The 20,324-nt window shown below is 34.5% G+C and overlaps 1 protein-coding gene across 1 annotated transcript; it reads left to right on the top strand.

Annotated features, from left to right (window-relative positions):
• The first annotated feature begins 4,240 nt into the window (after positions 1-4,240).
• On the top strand, positions 4,241-6,794 carry LOC102579202 (histidine decarboxylase-like). Its single transcript, XM_015308553.1, has 5 exons — positions 4,241-4,576; positions 4,799-5,033; positions 5,695-5,888; positions 5,975-6,111; positions 6,213-6,794. Exons 1-5 carry the CDS (start codon positions 4,348-4,350, stop codon positions 6,789-6,791), a joined length of 1,374 nt encoding a protein of 457 aa, XP_015164039.1. The 5' UTR covers positions 4,241-4,347; the 3' UTR covers positions 6,792-6,794.
• Positions 6,795-20,324: the final 13,530 nt, after the last annotated feature.

Below are 20,324 nucleotides of genomic sequence, written 5' to 3'. Positions count from 1 at the left end.
CAATCTAGGTTGCGACTTTGCTTTAGTGTGCTTTAGTGGTCCTTATAGTTATATGTTGTCCATATAGTACATATTATTGTTCTTGGTACCTTCCGTTATTGCTCAAGCCTTAGTTTTAGTCATAGCCGTAGATTGACTTTAGCTATGCTTGGTTGTCATCGAGTAGCATATTCGGGGTAAGGAATCAATCCTTGAATTATTATCCGTTGATTTATTGAACTTCTTGTAATTTCCTTTGTTTCAAGAGTACTAGTGAGTCTGTTGGTATTTCTTTTGAGGATGTTGGTATATTGTTGGATCTGAGGCCTTGATCAAAGATCAGCTGGAGTTCAAGTTAGTTTTCTTTGCTCTACGAGAGTGGTAGTATTTGTAGTGTTTATCTAGTTGTTTGACTAATATTGATTAGATTCTAGTGATGGCATGCATTGCATTTGACACTTGATTTCATTTGTTTTGTGGTACAATCCTGATTCATACATTGGATCATTATTACTATTTTCGAGAAAGTAGTTTTCATATTGTTGCTCTTTTAAAACTAGTTTCAACGGGAGTCGTACCACCTGGATCACTTTGATAAATTGGTTTTTGAGACATTAGAGTCATCGGGAATGTGTTCACTTTTTTAGTTGGTCAGCCGATGTGTCATCGCCTTTTTGTATATTAATTTGGCTACTTGTACCTCTGGTACCATGAAAGATAAGATCTGATACGTGTGTGTGTGTATATATATATATATATATATATATATATATAGAAGTCGTGGATCAGGATCATGCAGTGTATACAGACTTCTCGAGTCCCTATGGGTCCGTCTGATTGTGTGACATATTGAGCCGAATGAGGGTATACCCATAGGTCCTACCTAGCTGTAGAGACATGAGGTAGGTTTATATACTTGGTTGTGTGACACTTGGTGCTGATGGCTCGGTTGGATTCATTTGCAGTACCTATATTCATATGTATTGCCTATCACCAGTATAAGTGGTTGTTGTTTGCACCTTCTAGTCTTGGGGGTTGGGTTGGGTTGTGTTCGTTGTTTGTACCTTTCGGGCTTATGGGGGTCCGATTAGATTATTGTTTGACTATGATTGTGTATATATAGTGCATTGGATTGACCGTTAGTTGCTTCAGTGGTTGGTCTTGCCCCAACTTTGGTAGTCTTGGATTGAGTTGTAGTTATGTTAAGTAACAGTGTTACTGTGGGTCTTTCCTTTGTTAGTTAACTTTCGTGGTCGGATCTTATCGTGTTTAGGTTGTTGGGATTGTGCCCCCAGGTATGTCCCTTTGAGTCACTCTCTTACTTAGTGTATTCTATTTCTTCATTCTTGTTACCTATATTATCATGCTATATCTCCTCATTAGCTATTTGTGTTGTACTTTTCTTATTTACTTACTGTTTTTAGTTTCTTTGTCTTTGAAGCTTAGTTCACCTATGCCTACTGAGTCTCGCTTGTTGGTACTTATACTACACTTCTGCACCCTACAGATCATAGTACGAGTTCTCATAGTTAATTTAGATTTCGTGCAGAGCAACTTTTGGGATTCATAGACCCGGGTGAGCTCTTGACGTTTGGAGTCGCTGATCTCTCTCTATTGTATTTGTAAAGCCTTGTACTCCTATTTTGATAAGAAGATTTACTACCGACTGATGTCAGGTCTTGGGATTGTCTTGTTGTTTATATATATATATATCACTTTATTTCGTTCTTGTTGTTATTGTTCTATGCTTCCTTTATATGTTCTTCCGCGTGACAATCTCTTGCTTCTAGTTTCAGGATATGAGTTAGGCATAACTACTGGTGGAACATAGTAGGTTCTATCATGATCTGAGAGATAGGTTTGTGATAGCGTGCTTCTAAATTATCAATCAAACGTCAGATTAATTGTATACATGAATAACTTATTTTCTATCTACCTACCTGCCAAACGTCATATAAATTATATAGAAATTAATACATGGATAGCTTGTTTCTTATCCACCAATCAAACGACCCCTAAGTGAATTATTAAACATGCACTAATTTGCATTTTTAGAGGACTATTAGTACTCTGAGTTAAAATAATAGGGATGATTTTAATTCAAAGCTCAAACATAAGGGACTTTTTTGAACCTTCCAACTACCAACTTTTGGCATCTTGTGTAGATTGCATAGTATTAACATCCAGCAATAAATAAGCTGGAAATTTCTCTAGATTGGAAGTGAGGTGCATGATGATACTTTTCACTAAAATGATGAGCAAAATAGTGGCATCACTTCCAAGTGAGAATATTGTCAATGGCAACATCAAGAAAGTAGTAAAGGTGACACCACCAGGACTGCAAGAAAGAAATTGCAACTAGCCGTGATAGAGCCTGAGTTAGGAAGTGGTGTTTCTTCACCTGACTATATATTGGATAATTATTTAAAGACACTTGCACAAAGAGTCAAATATCATCTTGGTAATATTTTACTATTCTCCTTCATTTGATCTTCTGTCTTTCATGTAAATTATTAAGTAGCGTTCATAAATTGACACATAAAAACATTGAATGAAAGCAAACGCAGGGATCCCCTGACGAACGAATGCAATACATGGAAGGCTTACAGATGTAGTACTAATTTGTAATGTGAAAATTAAAGATTAATTTATGAATTCTATAATTGATCCTTTTGTCTATCTAGGATTTCCAGAGAACATATGTTATGATCACCACATTGCTTTAGATCCACTTTTGCAATTTCAATTAAATAATTGTGGTGATCCTTTCACGAAAAACCTGTGGATTTTCATTCAAAAGATTTTGAAGTGGCTGTTTTGGATTGGTTTGCCAAATTATGGGAAATTGAGAAGGATGAATATTGGGGTTATGTTACTCATGGTGGCACAAAAGGCAATCTTCATGGTATTTTGATAGGGTAAGTATCTATTATTACGGTAATAAAAATGGTTTTTAGCGGCAATAAATATGCACATTAACAAAGAGTATTAAAGTGTTGAAAGCAAAGTTGTAAGAAGAAGATACAGAACGAGAAATCTAAAGTATGTAGTGAAAGCAAAGAGGAAAAAGAGCAACAAGGTTTTTCGAGGAGGAACCACTTGAAACACAACAACAACAACAAGAAGGTATCAATGGTATTTAAGAAATTAACATTTTACAATTGTTTTATATTACTTCTTTCAAATTATTTTTACGTGGAGATGGAGATGAATCCTAAATTTTAAATTAATTTTATTCATGGTATGTAACTAATTATTTATGATACGTAATTAATTTATTTAAACATCTTACAGTTGACTTAAATACTATTATTTATTTTATTTTCGTTGGTTTTGCGTGAAGTTCCAGGTGAGTTTTTATCATACCTTAATGGAGGAAAACATTGATAATAGATCAAATCTTTCGATGGAAGAGAATAAAGAAGAAGAAGAGGATCATTTAAATAAGGGAATAGTACTAGAGAGTATAATGTTTAAATCCCTTTTTGATCTATGCGGGATAATTAATTAACCATGACTTATGTCTATTTACATAATATAGGTAATGTTCTAATTTGTTGTCAACTTTGAACTATTAATTTTGAGAGAAAGATTTTACTTTTCGCTGGCATGAATATTTTGTTGAGCTTGCTCATTGTATTCGATAATAAATATTTCTTTTTCAATCATTTTTAAAATAACAAAGTGAATCTATAGGTGATAAGACAAAAAGACATATTTGAAGAAAATAATGGAAGTAAAACAACAGAGGACCAAGAAGATTCTATCCAAGAGAAACTACCTGACCAACTTACATCTTACATTTGATACTTATATTGTTTATTTATTTTTGGATGGAAAAGTAGACGTGGATTCAAAATTTTAATTTAGTGGATACATAGTACTATTCTCATTATCCCATCTGATCCATGAAAAAGAATGATATTTCTTTTAGGATAGAAACTTCGTAACTAAATGAAATAGAGAAGAGTTGTAGCCTAATGTCATGACCCGTCACTTTGTCATAACACTTACGCATAAAAATTAAAGAATAAATGAGTTAGCCTTGATGGAAGAATCTAGAGTCTTGGAGAGGTTTGGAGAAGACTCTAGAATACTCGAGAAGAATTCTTGAAGTCCTTAGAAATCTCTAGACTTGTAGAGAATTCTAGAAGAGGGGCATACTTGTACAAATGTAGGGACTTGTGTAGAATTTTTATTTGAACTTTAGCCCCAAAGTGTGTAGTATAAATACAGGGGCATTCATTTGTAAATGAACAAAGCAAGAGCAAGCAATCTTCAAGCAATACAAAAGCCTCCTTTAAAAACTCTTTTGTGTATTTCTTCATTCTCTTAATGATCTAAGTTTTTCCCAAAATATTGACTTGCATGATGATGCTTTGCACTAAAATGATGAGCAAAATAATGGCATCTCTTCCAAGTGAGAATATTGTCAATGGCAACATCAAGAAAGTAGTAAAGGTGACACCACCAGGGCCAAGAAAGAAATTGCAACTAGCCGTGATAGAGCCTGGGTTGGGAAGTGGTGTTTCTTCACCTGACTATATATTGGATAATTATTTAAAGACACTTACACAAAGAGTCAAATATCATCTTGGTAATATTTTACTATTCTCCTTCATTTGATCTTCTGTCTTTCATGTAAATTATTAACTAGTTCATAAATTTGACACATAAAAACATTGAATGAAAGCAAACGTGGGGATTCCCTTACGAACGAATGCAATACGTAGAAGGCTTATAGATGTAATACTAATTTGTAATATGAAAATTAAAGATTAATTTATGAATTATATAATTGATCCTTTTGTCTCTATAGGTTTTCCAGAGAACATATGTTATGATCACCACGTTGCTTTAGCTCCACTTTTGCAATTTCACTTAAATAATTGTGGTGATCCTTTCACGGAAAACCCTGTGGATTTTCATTCAAAAGATTTTGAAGTGGCTGTTTTGGATTGGTTTGCCAAATTATGGGAAATTGAGAAGGATGAATATTGGGGTTATGTTACTCATGGTGGCACAGAAGGCAATCTTCATGGAATTTGGATAGGGTAAGTATCTACTATCACGCTGATAAAAATGGTTTTTAACGACAATAAATATGTACATGAACAAAGAGTATTAAAGTTTTTATCTACACTAGTTAATATGTTGTCATTGGATTCAATATTGTTATAGACTTTAGGAATATGTACAAAAAATATTTATTACTTCTAAAAAAACATATTTTACAGCAATTAAGTTATTACAGTATCTACCATTGTTAGCATTTCCAAATTCCTAAATGGACCTACATTAATGTATTCAAAGGAGGTTAATTGATACATCTTTGCAGAAAAACTACACTATATATGTAACCACATGGATAATATTGTGCCCAAAGTCACATCTAACTATCTACTTGAGTCTTGTGTGCTTTGATTAATTTCCCTACATATTATCAAGATGTGTTAATTGCTAATTAGTGGTCCCAACATGTCTTGTGAGACATTCATATATAAGTTTGTGCTAACACATTTATAATAAATTGCAAAAAGAAGATCACCAATTTAGTTCAAAATATTCCGTACTTTATATCTATTTTGGAATATCAAAATTTGTAGTGAATGGTGACAAATTCGTAAATATTAAGAGTTGATATGACAGAAAGTAAAATATAATAATGTTCTTTTTTAGTTTTTTAAAATTAACTCAATAATATTTTCTTTGTAGGCGAGAGTTACTTCCTAATGGAATCTTATACTCATCAAAAGATTCTCATTATTCAGTCTTCAAAGCTGCAAGATTGTACAGAATAGATTTGGAAATGATCAACACATCAACACATGGAGAGATGGATTATTCTGATTTGAGAGCAAAATTGCTTCATAACAAGGACAAACCAGCAATTATAAATATTAATATTGGTAAATATTCATATTTATTTCATTCTTTAATTAATTATCTCATTCTCTTAATTAGAGCTCTAGCCTGGCCTTTTTCTTAATGGTAGGAACTACATTCAAAGGGGCTGTTGATGACATTGATGTTATTCTTCAAATACTTGAAGATTGTGGTTATTCCCATGATAAGTTTTACATCCATTGTGATGCAGCCCTAAATGGACTTATTGTCCCTTTCATTAAAAATGTGAGTTTTCTAACATATGTCCAACAAAAATTTTAAGGATGTATACTACAATTAAAATATATTTTTTGAATATTGTTTGTGATTCAATTAATTGAAAACAGGTGATTAGCTTTAAGAAGCCAATTGGGAGTGTCACAATTTCAGGTCACAAGTTCTTAGGATGTCCAATTCCTTGTGGAGTTCAAATAACAAGAAAAAGTCACATCGCTTATCTCTCAAGAAATGTGGAATACATTGCTTCTATGGATGCCACAATTTCTGGAAGTCGAAATGGTTTAACTCCAATTTTGTTGTGGTATAGTTTGAGTTCTAAAGGTCAAATTGGGATACAAAAAGATGTTAAGAGATGCCTTAACAATGCTAGATATTTGAAAGACCGTCTTCAACAAGCAAATATCAGTGTCATGCTTAATGAGTTGAGCACTATAGTTGTGCTTGAGAGGCCTCATGATCATGAATTTACTCGTCATTGGCAACTATCTTGCGTGAGGCATATTGCACATGTTATTGTTATGCCAAGTATCACAAGAGAAACATTAGACGATTTCTTTATTGATTTAGTGCAGAAAAGAAAAATGTGGTACCAAGATGGAAGTGTTAAGCCTCCTTGTGTTGCAGATGATATTGGTGCTCAAAATTGTTCATGCGCTTTTCATAATGGTCAGTATATATTCCTTTAAGGAAACAAATACCCTATCATCTAGACGATGAAATCTCAACTTCAATTTGCTTCAATTGGATGGAATTGTAGGTTCTTTTCATGTTCTTGTTGTATCTTTTTTTGTCTATACTACTGAATTTGTGATTTGAAACTAGTTAAGTTGGTTGTATGACGTCCATATGTAGATTGTCTAATTAATCAATAAATAAATTAAGGACTTCATGTTAAGCTGTGTTGCTTTTCGGTAATACTCCCTCCGTTGGTCTAGTTTAACTTGACATGAAACTTAAGAAAATAAAGAAGACAACAACTATGGAAATGCATCACTGTCTACGGAGGATTTTGAAAGCAAACACAACAACTATGGTGATATTGTTGCCTTCAATCAGAACTTTAATAAAGAGCAATACAATCAATTGATTCACAAGTGGAGGACATATAATTAATGTAAATGCAATAACTGGTACAATCTTAAAACATATTTGCTCATGTTTTTCTGTTTTAAATCCTACCACTTGAACAATAGATTCAAGTGCATTCTAACATATGTGTCACAATTCAAGCTCTTTCACTTCAAATGGAGGACATATTTGCTTTTTCTGTTTTAAATCCTACTACCTAAACAATAAATTAATATAAAAAGAGTGTTAAATTTAACTGTAGACCTCACATGGCTAACAAAATTCATCATAATTGTCTTGTTTGTAGCTCTAAAGACAAACTCCACGAAATCTAACATCGTTCTCTCTACTTTCTCTATCAAAATTTACTATTTTCTCTTGCTTAAACCAGAAATAGGTATTAGGTCAATGGAATAATATTTTAGGAAAGAGATTATAGTAAAATTTGTTAGAGAAAGTAGAGAAAATGGTGTTAGATTTTATGGAGTTCTTTCTTTGGTGCTAACAAAGAAGACAACAATGGTGAATTTTGTTAGTCACGTAAGGCCAATAGTTACATTTAACTTTTCTTTTATAAAAAGAGAAAATACATAAAGTACACCCTGAACTAATACTCTTTTTGTAAAGAGACACTTAAACTTTGCGGGGGTCCTAACACCCCCCTAAACAATTTGAAAGTAATAGCATTGCCTCATTTTCGATTAGACCCAGTTGTGAGAAAATGTGTGATTTTCACGCCCAATCTCAAATTGCCACGTGTTAAATGTCATAGATTATAAAAATAAATAGGGATAAGGGTCTGAAAAATACCCCAACTTTGGTCGGATTTGCTGTTGCGATACTAAACTTTCATGAGGACCTATTACCTCCCTAGACTATTTAATACCATATTTTAAACATATATATTTGCCCACGTGGACATAAAAAATAATGTAAAATTATAAATAGTAATGTGTCCACGTGGGCACATATATACTTTTAAAATACACTATTAAATAGTTCAGGGGGTAAAAAATACGGTATTAATAGGTCTAGGGAGGTAATAGGTCCTGATGAAAGTTTAGTATCGCAACAACAAATCCGACCAAAGTTGGGATATTTTTCAGACCCTTATCCCAAATAAATATGAAAAAAGAATTTTCTTTATTATAAATAAAGGGAAATATACTCCCTCCCAACACCTCTCCATTCCTATCTACTTCTCCCCTTTCCCTAACCTTCTTCATCAAATAAAAAAATGACAATTAACTTCAATTAGAAATGGTAAATAAAAATTAATCTATTATTTTTATGCTATTATCATTGTAATTTTAGGAAAAAAATCATCATGTTATTCTATTCCTCTTTTCTTGGAACTGTACAAATACTTCTATTAGCACCAAGAGGCCTTTCGCTTTAGATGGTTGAAGCAACCATGGCTAACCACCATTAATTTGCCATTATCGCTGGAAAATGCTTTTTCGTCAGATAAAACGGGGACTAACAATGACCTTCTTTCTCTTCATTTTTTCTTTTCACCTTTGTTATCTTTTCATCATCTCCGTAAAAAGTATCAAATGTCGACGATGATAAATTGTACCATCGCAATGACAAAGAATATAGGAGAAGAAAATGACAAGTCTAGAATTGAGGATGACTTAACGGAGTACTCATCTTGTGACAGTTAATCGAACTTCAAGAAATACTACAGTGCGAACTAGGCCATAGACACTCCAACAAGCTTCCATAGTTGTTATTTGTTAATGGTGTTTGAATTGATTTGGGGAAGATGAATCTTTATTTTTAAAAAAGAATTCAATTTGAAATGCTACATGGCTTCTTTATATTGGTTAGAGACTGTTTTTTAAACTACTCACACGCTCTTGAAATGTGAGAACACAACAGGTGCAAAAATAAGTGAAAATGACGTATTAAGTTTGGTTGAAGGTAGTCTAGTGGGGTAACATGATCTTCGCAAAGTTCAAGTGTCTTTTTACAAAACATGTCTTACTTTAATGGGGTAATTATGTATTTTTCTCTTATAAATTTTTTAGGTTTAGTGTAAAAGACCAAACTGAACACCAACACCTTTTGATATACATTGAGGAACATTTCAAACAAGTGAAATATATAAAGGATCGTAATAAACACCTTTGTTATACAATAAGGACCATCTCAATCAACTAAAATATATTAAGGACCAAAATAGAGCATTACCCATACATTAAGGACCATTTTGGTCATTTCCTCTTCTCTTAAATATCACTATTATAATAACAAAATGTAAACTTGGATTGTTCAAACTGAACACATGTAGTTTTCAAGGGCAGTAGCGGGGAAACCTATATATATTAGGACGTGGTTCAATCGATTTCCTAATTCGTTGAAATGTGATAATATTGTGACGCCCAAGCTTAAGATAAAAAGTCACATATCAATAAAACATAGGAGAGATATTGGATATATATATATAAGCAGGTCTTACCAACTAGACATGTTTTAAAGTCGTGCATGCCTAGGCCTAGAGTGGACAATATCAATAGTGGACTGGTCAATTACAAATTGTATTAGAGCCACTCTTGTGTCATCCTTATCAATGTGGACCAAATTTCAACTTAGGTTTGGTAAATCCTGATAAGGCAGGGCAAACCTCAGTACTGAGTCTAGGCAAATCCCATGAGGTAGTAAAAATCTTAACGAGGACGTTGAGTCCATAGAAGGGGTCTATGTGATACTCCATCTTTAGATTAGAATGTTGGGTATAACAAGAGTTAATGGGAAATGGAGGGAAGATGAAAAGAGAAATTGAAAAAGATTCTCTTATGCTTTAAGAAAAGGCATTTCTCCTTCATTGGTGGTGGAAAGAAAAATTGAAGTGTTTAAATAGAAAAACACTTCTACTTGTTGTTAAAAGGGTTGGAAAGAGGGAACCCCCTTGTGCCGTCGTCGCTCGCTCGACTTCGGCTTTGGAAAATGATCGAGATATTAATTTTTGGATAAGGTTTGTTTTAATCCGACCCAACTTGCATCTGCATGACCAATTTATTTAAAACACTTCCCCATTTTATTTGAATTTTCCACTGTTGGAGATGACTGTTCTGAAAGGTTGTAACTTTCAGGAATAACCATGACCTTTTGAATGGTTGCAAACTTTCATAAATGGTCGTGTGGTTTTTGAAAGGTTGCAACCTTTCGGAACCAATTCCTTTTGTCTATAAATACCTTTGATTCCTCAGATTTTTTACTTACAAAAATTTCTGATTTCTTCTGCACAAATTTATTCGTGTACTTTACTAACATTGAGTGGCTCGTTGACACAAGATTTTTGTGTATCAATACACTAGTGATTGAGATCATTCTATGCTGGGATGACATATTCCAAATCAAACCTTGGATACTAGAGGGGAATAATTTCCTTAAGGGGACATTGTACATTCATTGGACTTGATCTTCTTTCCTTTCTGTTTATTATAGATTCTGGTATGTTTTATAGATTTTAATTTTTGTTAATTAATTTATGTTCTTCACTGTCTGATTTAAGCTTTGGTAACTCAGTGTTTCTGCAAAGTTTTTCTTATCACCAGTATTGTTTAGAATACAGATTGCTAACAATCTTAAGGAAATTATATTTCTTTTAATCTGTGTTTCTGGTGGAAACAAAAACCTTCGTGGTTTTATACTCCTATTAAGTTTGCAATATAAGTTATTGCTTACTGAGCCATTTGTATAGATTTCTATTTATTACAGATTCTGATTCTGAAATGGCAAATGATAATGTTATGGTGGATGTTGCTGCACCAACCCGAACTGCTGTATCACCCGCAGAGAAACCGTGAAAATTCTCTAGTGTGAATTTCAAAGTATGGTAGCAACGGGTATTTTCCTGGTTTACCACTATTGGTCTGCAGAAATTTACCAATGAAGAAACTCCAATGCCTTCTGCTGATATGTCAGACAGAGAAACGTTCATGATTATTGAAGCATGAAACAGGCAGACTTCCTATGTAAGGGCTACATTCTGAGTGCTTTAGAGGATGACTTATATAATGTCTATAGTGCAATGACAACTTCGAATGAATTGTGGAATGCACTTGAGAAGAAATATAAGGTAGAAGATGCATGCTTGAAAAAGTTTGTGGTCGCAAAGTTTTTAGACTATAAAATGTCAAATAGTAAAACGGTTGGATCAGAAGTGTCACACCCCGAGCCTACACCCCGGACGTGGCTGGCACTCGAGAACCATTGTTGGCCCCAAGCGAACCCTTGGCCTGGCTTACTTACTCAATGGAAGACTTTACTCAAGATAAATATACTTTTAAAGAAAAACTAAAATTCTCAATAAATAACTCAGAATGTAATAAATAACATTCACTGCCAAAGTGGCAACTCAAGTCTCAACTTAACTGAAAAGGGAAAGTAAAGACTCATGAACTAACATCACTAACTCTGTATATGAAGCCTCTAAACAACTGAGATGGACGTCGGGACAAGACCCACAACATCCTAATGAACTAAAATACTGACAGTAATAAAAGGATCCTCCGGAAAGCTAGGAGGCTCACCAACTGACTCTGAGTGTTCAACTGGATCAACGAGGCGCTGGATGCTGATCCTGATTACCTGCGTCTGCATCATAATAAGATGCAGGCCAAATGGCATTAGTACATTGAATGTACGAGTATGCGAGGGAAATTCTAATACAAGACATAAGCTTGAAAGGAACTGAAGAACTTACCTGGCTCAACTGAACTGATTTCAATATAAATCAGTGTATATAAATGCATTATAAAGAAAAGCTTTAAAACATGGTTTTCAACTCTGTGTATTTAGAAATACAATATTAACTCTGTATGTATGCAAAGATACAATATGAACTCTATTTGTATATGAAAATACAAATATTTCTGATGTATATAAAAATACAAAGTACTACTGTGGGAGTTTCTCTAACTGACAACCATCACTTAAGAGCTATCGTGATGATACGACATTTTGCCTCACGTTGCCAAGGCCGTCCTATACCTTGATGGGAGTATAGAACCTGAACTACTAAGTGGATCCACTAGTCTATGCTAAAAAGCACTAAATGAATCATCTAAATAGTATGAACCTTTTCTACCCATGATGGCTACATGGTTTATGGTGGCTCGGAGTTCTCTGAACTCTCCCCTATATCGGTGCTAAATACTACTCCCAAAATATACTAGCTCTTTATGTTTTAAAAACATAACTTCTTTCTGTGGTTTGAGATAATTGCTCAAAACTTAGCTCAAAGGCTATCTTGGAAATTTGAGTTTCCCTTCTTGCTTAATTGTGAAAGCACTTACTCTTTCTGAAAACTAGCTCAAAGGCTTTTTGGAAATCTCAGTTTTCGTTCTTATTTAAATGTGAAAATATTTTAAATTCTTTGGGAATACATAGTCCCCATATACTTTTGAAGAAAAAAACTTCAACTTTACTCTTTATTGAACTCAAAACTCAAGTTTTAAAACAAAGTTAAATCATTTGTAAAATACTTTTGGAAGACTCTATGAACTTCTCTTGACTTGGCTCTTAACTTCTCTTGACTTGACTCTTCACTTCTCTTCACTTGACTCTTAACTTCTCTTGACTTGTCTCTTAACTTTCCTTGAATTGAATTATGGATTCAAGAATTGTGATTTGTGATAGGAAAGATCTCATGATCTTTAGGAATTATTTTAGATAGCTAAACATGAGAAAAGTTCAAGAAATCACTGCCTGAAAGCTGGTCCGCGACGCAGAGGTGTATTTAAATTTTGGTCGCAAAAATAACTTTTGATGCAGAATGGTCCGTGACCGCTCCGCGACACAAAGGATTTTTTCCCAAATCTGGGGAGCAGGTCTGCGACGCGGAGCCAGTACCCAGATTTGCCAGACTAATTTTCTTCTTCGTTTTCTAACCCCAATTCGCCTAAATTCGATTCTTTTTCTCAAACCCTCTTTAGATTCAGATACCCAACACATGTACCCAAGAACCTAACTCAAAACAACTCTAAAATCGACCTTAAATTCTCAAGAATTCCTTAATATCATCCCAAATTCAAGAACGAAAGTAAATTCAAGAACATTAAAACTTTCAATTTTTTAGGACGAATTCACGCTGAATTAAACATGTTTCGCGCGTGGGTGAACGAACCCAACGCTGTGTGAACTCACATACCTCTTTAGGGATCAACCCTTGTCGAAATCCACAAGCTAAACCTTCAAAAACGATGAACTTTGCTCTTTTTCCTCTTTTCTCCTCTTGCATTCTTTCTCCAACAACCCTAACGTAAATTTCCAATTGTCTAAACTGAACCAATTCAGTTTAGACCCCAATTTAATTGCTAAAAATGAATTAATTAATTGGGTGGTGAAAAGACCATAATTCCCTTCTAAAATCCGGATTGGATTTTCCTTATTTAACCAGCCAAACTTCCAATGTGAATAAATCACTCATACGAACTCGAAATCGCGTAAACTTGGCGTCGTTAGAAAGATTATTCCATGGTCTTTCCTACGATAACTGGAAACACAACTAACTCATCCTGAGCTAGGAGTTATGGTCGTTTGAAATTGACCAAAAACTCAAACCTAACTTAACCAATTTTTCAGATTTTTATTATTTCCAAAAATCATTCTTTCTAATTCTAGCTCTTTCTAGTTCTTTCAATTTGTGAGATGTTACAACAAGTGTAGGAACTTCAATTTATTTTCCATGATTTGATTGTTGAGGATATGGTAGTAAATGAAGCTTTTCAGGTGACTGCAATGATCGAGAAGTTGCCTCCTTCGTGGAACGACTTCAAGAATTATTTAAAGCACAAATGTAGGGAAATGAAGCTTGAAGATCTTGTGATTTGGATCAAGATCAAGGAAGATAACAAGACCACCGGAAATAAGTCTCGTAGGAATTCGACAATAATGGGAGTTAATATTTTTGAAGAAGATCCTATCAAAGGCAAGAAGAGAAAGAAGTCCAACGGACAAAAGTCAGAACAGGCCAAGAAGAAATTCAAGGGAAACTGTTACAACTGTGGTAAGGCTGATCACAAATCTTCTGATTGTCATTCTCCAAGAAAGGACAAGGACAAAGGCAAAAGTCAAGCAAACATCGTGGAAGAGATGGAAGATGCAGATGACCTCTGTGCAATGATCTCAGAGTGCAACTTAGTTGGAAATCCCAAGGAGTGGTTTCTCGACTCAGGTGCCACTCGACATATTTGCTCTGCAAAAGAAGCCTTTGCAACATATACTCCTGCTGATTTCGATGAAGATTTATTCATGGGGAACACAGTAACATCAAGGATTGCATGAACTGGAAAAGTAATATTGAAAATGACATCAGTCAAGGTGTTGACAGTGAAAAATATTTTGCACGTTCCTACTATTAGGAAGAATTTAGTTTCTACTGCACTGCTCGTTAAGAACGAGTTTAAGTGTGTCCTAGTTAGTGACAAAGCTGTAATAAGTAAGAATGAGATGTGCTTAGGAAAGAGCTACCTCACTGAGGGGCTCTTCAAACTGAATGTAATGATTGTTGACAGTATTCATAAGAATTCTGCTTTTGTTTACTTATTGGAGTCAAATGATTTATGGCATGCCCGTTTGGGACATGTAAATTACAAAGCCTAGCAAAAATTGATTACTTTAGAAGTATTGCTTGATTTCAAATGTGATAAATCGAAATGTGAAATTGTGTGGAATGTAAGTTTGTTAAACATCCTTAAAGTCTGTTGACGAGAATTCAAAACATTTAGACTTAACTCACACAAATATATGCGATATGAAGTCAATACCACCTCGCGGTGGGAAAAAGTATTTTATAACTTTTATTGACGATTGCACTCGATTTTGTTATGTATATTTGCTTAATAGTAAGGATGAAGAAATTGATGCATTTAAGCAATACAAAAATGAAGTGGAAAATCAATTGAATCTAAAGATAAAAATGATTCGGAGTGATAGGGGTGGAGAATACGAATCTCCTTGTGCAAAGATATGTTTGTAATATGGTATTATTCATCAAACTATTGTACCCTATACACCACAATCAAATGGTTTGGCGGAACGGAAGAACATAACATTAAAGGAAATGATGAATGCCTTGATAATCAGTTCTGGTTCACCGCGAAACTTGTGGTGGGGAAGCCATCCTTACGGCTAACAAGATACTCAATAGGGGTACCCCGTAGCAAAACACAATCTATTCCATATGAATTATTCAAAGGAAGGAAATCCAACTTGAAATATTTCAAAGTGTGGGGGTGTTTAGCCAAGGTAGAGGTTCATTTACCCAAGAGGGTTGAAATTGGACCCAAAACAATGGATTGTGTATTTATTGGATATGATGTGAACAGTAAGGCCTGTCGATTTTTGATTCAAAAATTTGATAATCCTGAAATTCATATTAATACGGTAATTGAGTCAGATAACGCTGAATTTTTTGAACACATCTATCTGTATAAAACTGAATGTGAATCGACAAGTGAAAGACCTAAACGACCACGTGAAGAATCAACGGAAAATACACTACCTAATGAGGATCCTAGGTGTAGTAATCGCCAATGGAAATTCTTAATGGCACACTGTGCATTTAGTGGGCTTGATCTTCTTTCCTTTCTGTTTATTATAGATTCTGGTATGTTTTACAGATTTTAGTTTTTGTTAATTAATTTTTGTTCTTCACTATCTGATTTAATGTCACGACCCAAGGGTACCCCCTAGACGTAACATGGCACATAGGACCCCGAAAGGGCACCATGTAAGTCACTTAGCATATCATAACATAAGTAAAGAATAATAAAGAGTAAAACACATTTTTTAAAAAGTCTTAAGAATTTTTTCATAAAAGCAAAGCGGAAGTCTAGACTTGTCTCATAATGCCATCTATTACAATAGGAGTCTCAAAAATAGGGTCACAACCCTTAACAACATAGTTCTCAAATGAAAATACAAGAAAAGAAACTAAAAGATCATCATCTGTCCTCGAACCATGAGGACTCACTAATGAGCAAGGAGAATAGTCAATCCAAGCTTCAACCAAGAAGGATATCACCTCAAGAACCGGGACCTACACTTATTGAAAATGTAGAAAAAAATATGGGTTAGTACAAAATTGCACTAAGTATAATAGCCATGCAAGAAATCATTGAAATATGCTAAAAATGATATTTTGGTTGAAAACCATGCATTTTACCAAGTTTGAACTCATCATGCATACATTGGAAATCATAAGTCATAAACCATATTGTCATGCATAGATCATCACATTATAATGGCAACATATCATAAGTATTTTCAAAGTCTACTTGTGCAATGCATGAGTAAGGTCCCGTTTCCCTACTCATACTAAGTAAAGCTTCTTGAGTAGCTATGGTTTATAAATCATCTTCTTGTTCATTAACATATTAGGGAATAATCCTTAACCGACAGAAACCATGTGAGCTAACTTGGAATCCGGTGTCTACCCCACACCGAAAAGGGGTTGTCCTACTTGCCTAAGGTAGAACCATACTCTTAGCTTAGGTGGATCTACTAGTTAAAGACCTATGCGGGCACATAGTTATGGGATAAGGGGATTGCTACTAAAAACCCAACCTCTACTAACGGAAGAGCTTCCATCCCAAGAGATTGCTATTAGGAACACCCAACCTCAACTAACGGAAGAGCTCCCATCTCATATCAAAATCCACTCGGTGCTAAGCATTGATTCCCACAATTTACATTTTAAGTCTTGACTTAAGTTCATAATCATAGAAGATGTCTTGACAATCTATCAATCATAATCATACTATAGCTCCTAGATTCATAAGGTGAGACTAGTCTTCCAACCTTAGAATCATCATATGTGACAAACCTTTCACATCATATCATATGCATACATAAATGTGTTCATGAGGACAACAACCCAACACAACAATAATAAGATCATAATCATATTCACTTTACTCTCAAAGTGTTGTTATGGCCCTTACATAGCCCTCATAATCATGCATAATTATCATATCTTGCCTTTCAAGGCCACAAGCCATCAACATATCCACAATTACTAAAATAGACATAATTGATAGCATGATTCAAGTAACCCAACTATAATAAGCATAATCTCATATCAATCCTTCTAAAGTCAACAATTCATATCATAAGATCCAAATTTGAGAAATTAGGGATTTCATGGGTTCTTGGGGGAATTTCATAATAGATCAACAATAAATCATCAATTCAATCATAATCCACAATAAATCAACAATTAAAAATGTTTTTGGAAAGAACCCATAAGATTGAAGACAAACCCTAACCTTGGGGAGAAATCACTAGTTTTGAAATTGAATTTGAAGGGACTCCTTGGATGAAAATTATCCAAGGATGAGGACTACCATACCTTGATAATGAATCTACAAATAATTTGAGTGAAATCTCCTTGAATCTTCAAGCCCTAGCTCCAATTCTACTCTTCTTCTTCTTTGAGTTTTAGAGAGAGAAATATTGTGAGGAAGATGAACTTTTGATTTGATTTGGGTATTTGTGAAAATGACTCAGTTTTAGGTGTATTTTGACTTAAAATGACTTATATAGTTGTATAAAAATCATACAAAACGACCCCACTTTGATTGGACTTAAAACGGAAATGACTTAATTACACCCCATTTAAGTGACCATGCCCAGGTGCCATGAGGGGACCCACGAGCCATGGTCCCACTAGTGGTGCTTGAGGTAGTGGCTAGGCACTTGGCACCTCAAGCATCACACGCCCAAGGCATCTTCACGAGAGGTTCCACGAGTCATGGTCAAGACCACTGGTCGTGGTCCCTCTCGTGGACCTTGAGGCAGTGGCTTGGCCACTTGGTTGCCACCCTCACACGCACAAATCTTCTCCATGAGCTTTCCCACGAGTCGTGGTCTTCACCACGCGCCGTGAAGTGGCTAGTAAAGGAGAGCCTATTTTGGGCAGATATTTGAGGAGTTCACTGCCTAGGCTACCACGAACCACACCACGATCTGTGGTCCCTACCACGAATCGTGTGGGTGGTCGTGGTCACTAGGGCAGTGTCTATGGGAGAGTGGACTGTTTTGGTCCTCTCCCTTGGCCCTTTCCCACCTTCTTGACTCTTACCCTCTCGTTTTAGTTCTAGTTTAGTCCAATATTTTCCGGAGTGTTACATTTGAACTTTGGTAACTTAGCGTTTCTGCAAAGTTTTTCTTATCACCAGTATTGTTTAGAATACAGATTGCTAACATAGAAGTCCTACATAGACAAAACACAAAATAGATGTTGGGTATATAAGTAAGGAGGTCTTACCAACTAGTGACGGGTTTTAAAGTCATGTGGGCCTAGGCTCAAAGAGGACAATATCACTAGCGGGCTAGGCCTTTACAAATGGTATTAGAGCCACTCATGTGTCAGCCTTGTTGATGTGGGCCAGATTTCAACTGAGTATAGGAAAATCCCAGTAAGGCGGAAAAAACCTCAATGTTGAGTCTAGCCAAATCTCATTCGTTGGGGCAAACCTCAGTGAGGAGACTAAGTCAATAGAGGGGATGTATATGACGCCCCTTCTTAAGATAAGAAGTCGCACATCAGTAAAATATAATAGAGTATTTGGTATATAAGTTAGTAGGCCTTACCAACTAGTGACTTGTTTTAAAGTCGTGCGGGACTAGGGCCAGAGCAAACAATATCACAAGCGGGCTAGACTGTTACAAATATATATAAGATAATTCTTTTTTTATACTTTATTGAATCTTCCTAAAAAGTGGTAAATATTAATTTTTTTTACTCCTTATGCTAGAATATCTAACTTAGTTGTTCAAGAAAATAGCTCAATAGTGAAAAAACAAAGATAAACACGAGAGAAAAATTGATTTATAGATTTCTTCATTTAATTCAATTTATTTTTTTCGTGTAGAATTAAAAAAATTAAGAAAAAAACTAATTAAGTATATTTGTCATTGTTATTTTTCTATGAAAACTAATAAATACTACCTCTATCACAATTTAATGGCCAACTTAAATTTTTTAGTGAATCACATTAAATTTGTGAGAACTATTTAAATTATTCCGTCAAAATCTATAAATTATAGATATGTACTTATTAAAGTAAATAGTACTCAATTTGATTGCTCTTTATTAACTTTTTGAGAATTGTTTGAATAGAGGAGTTTACTAGTGTGAATGTAAAGATGTAGAGAATATCAAATAAAATTAAAATCAGTCACTTTGAAAAGATGATGTTGCCCAAATTATTTAATAAAATGGGAATAAAGTAGTTGTTGTCAAAATATAACAACCCAATAAGGTTGGGGTCCAATTCCACAAAAAGTGTGGTGAGAGTACTTACAGTTTGCAAACAAATTTAAATCCAAGAGTAAACTATAAAACGTGAGATATCCTCACTCGCTTCATTATTTCAATTTAATTTCTCAAGAAAATACCTTGATGATCAAGATGAGGCAATTGAACCAGTAAGGAAAGCACAATTTTACTTCTTCATTCGATCCAAGTATAGAGTTGATAACTCATCTACCAAGTAGAATATAAACGTGAAGAAGAGGGTACTAATCTGCTTCTTCATTTTATTCACACACGCACGCACGCACGCACGCACGTACGCACGCACGCACGCACGCGCACACGCACGCACGCACGCACGCACACACAGTTCTATCTAATAAGTGTCACAACTCTATAGTGCGATGCTTCCCTAGGTCTGCAATTTTTAGTTCTTTTCCCTTTCTTCCTTGTTTTGAATTTATGGACTATCACTAACAGAGATGTGATTCTTCTTGGTTTTGTAGTATATTTTTTTCACTTTTTGATTTCCTTGAATTAGTTGTAAAATTAATTTCCTACGTTCAGTCCTAGATTTTGATTGTTTTATGTCTTATGAAGTTTATTTAATCCACAATTTTGTATGAGTATATCTCAATTAGGGGTGACAATTGGACTGGTTGAATCAAATTTGGGTAGGTCATAATGCATCAAAACAAAAAATGGGTCAAGAATCAACCCAATCTAAATTGTCTTGGGTCAAAATGGGTCAGATAATGAATTATGAAACGCGTCAAGATGCAATCCAATTTTTACTAAGTTTTAATTATTTTAGTTGTTCTTTTAAAATATTTTAGTACCTAATAATTTTTTTTTTACTGTGGCTATATGTAACATATCA

This window comes from Solanum tuberosum, unplaced genomic scaffold, assembly GCF_000226075.1.
Source record: "Solanum tuberosum cultivar DM 1-3 516 R44 unplaced genomic scaffold, SolTub_3.0 scf00089, whole genome shotgun sequence".
In the NCBI taxonomy this organism is placed as follows: domain Eukaryota; kingdom Viridiplantae; phylum Streptophyta; class Magnoliopsida; order Solanales; family Solanaceae; genus Solanum; species Solanum tuberosum.
The sequence above is the reverse complement of the archived record's forward strand: the minus strand, read 5'-3'. Positions and strand labels throughout refer to the sequence as shown.

Coding starts and splice junctions, on each gene's coding strand:
- LOC102579202 (XM_015308553.1), top strand. CDS start 4,348: ATGATGATGCTTTGCACTAAAATGATGAGCAAAATAATGGCATCTCTT. Junction 4,577..4,798: donor AAGAGTCAAATATCATCTTG/GTAATATTTTAC, acceptor TTGTCTCTATAG/GTTTTCCAGAGAACATATGT. Junction 5,034..5,694: donor CTTCATGGAATTTGGATAGG/GTAAGTATCTAC, acceptor TTTTCTTTGTAG/GCGAGAGTTACTTCCTAATG.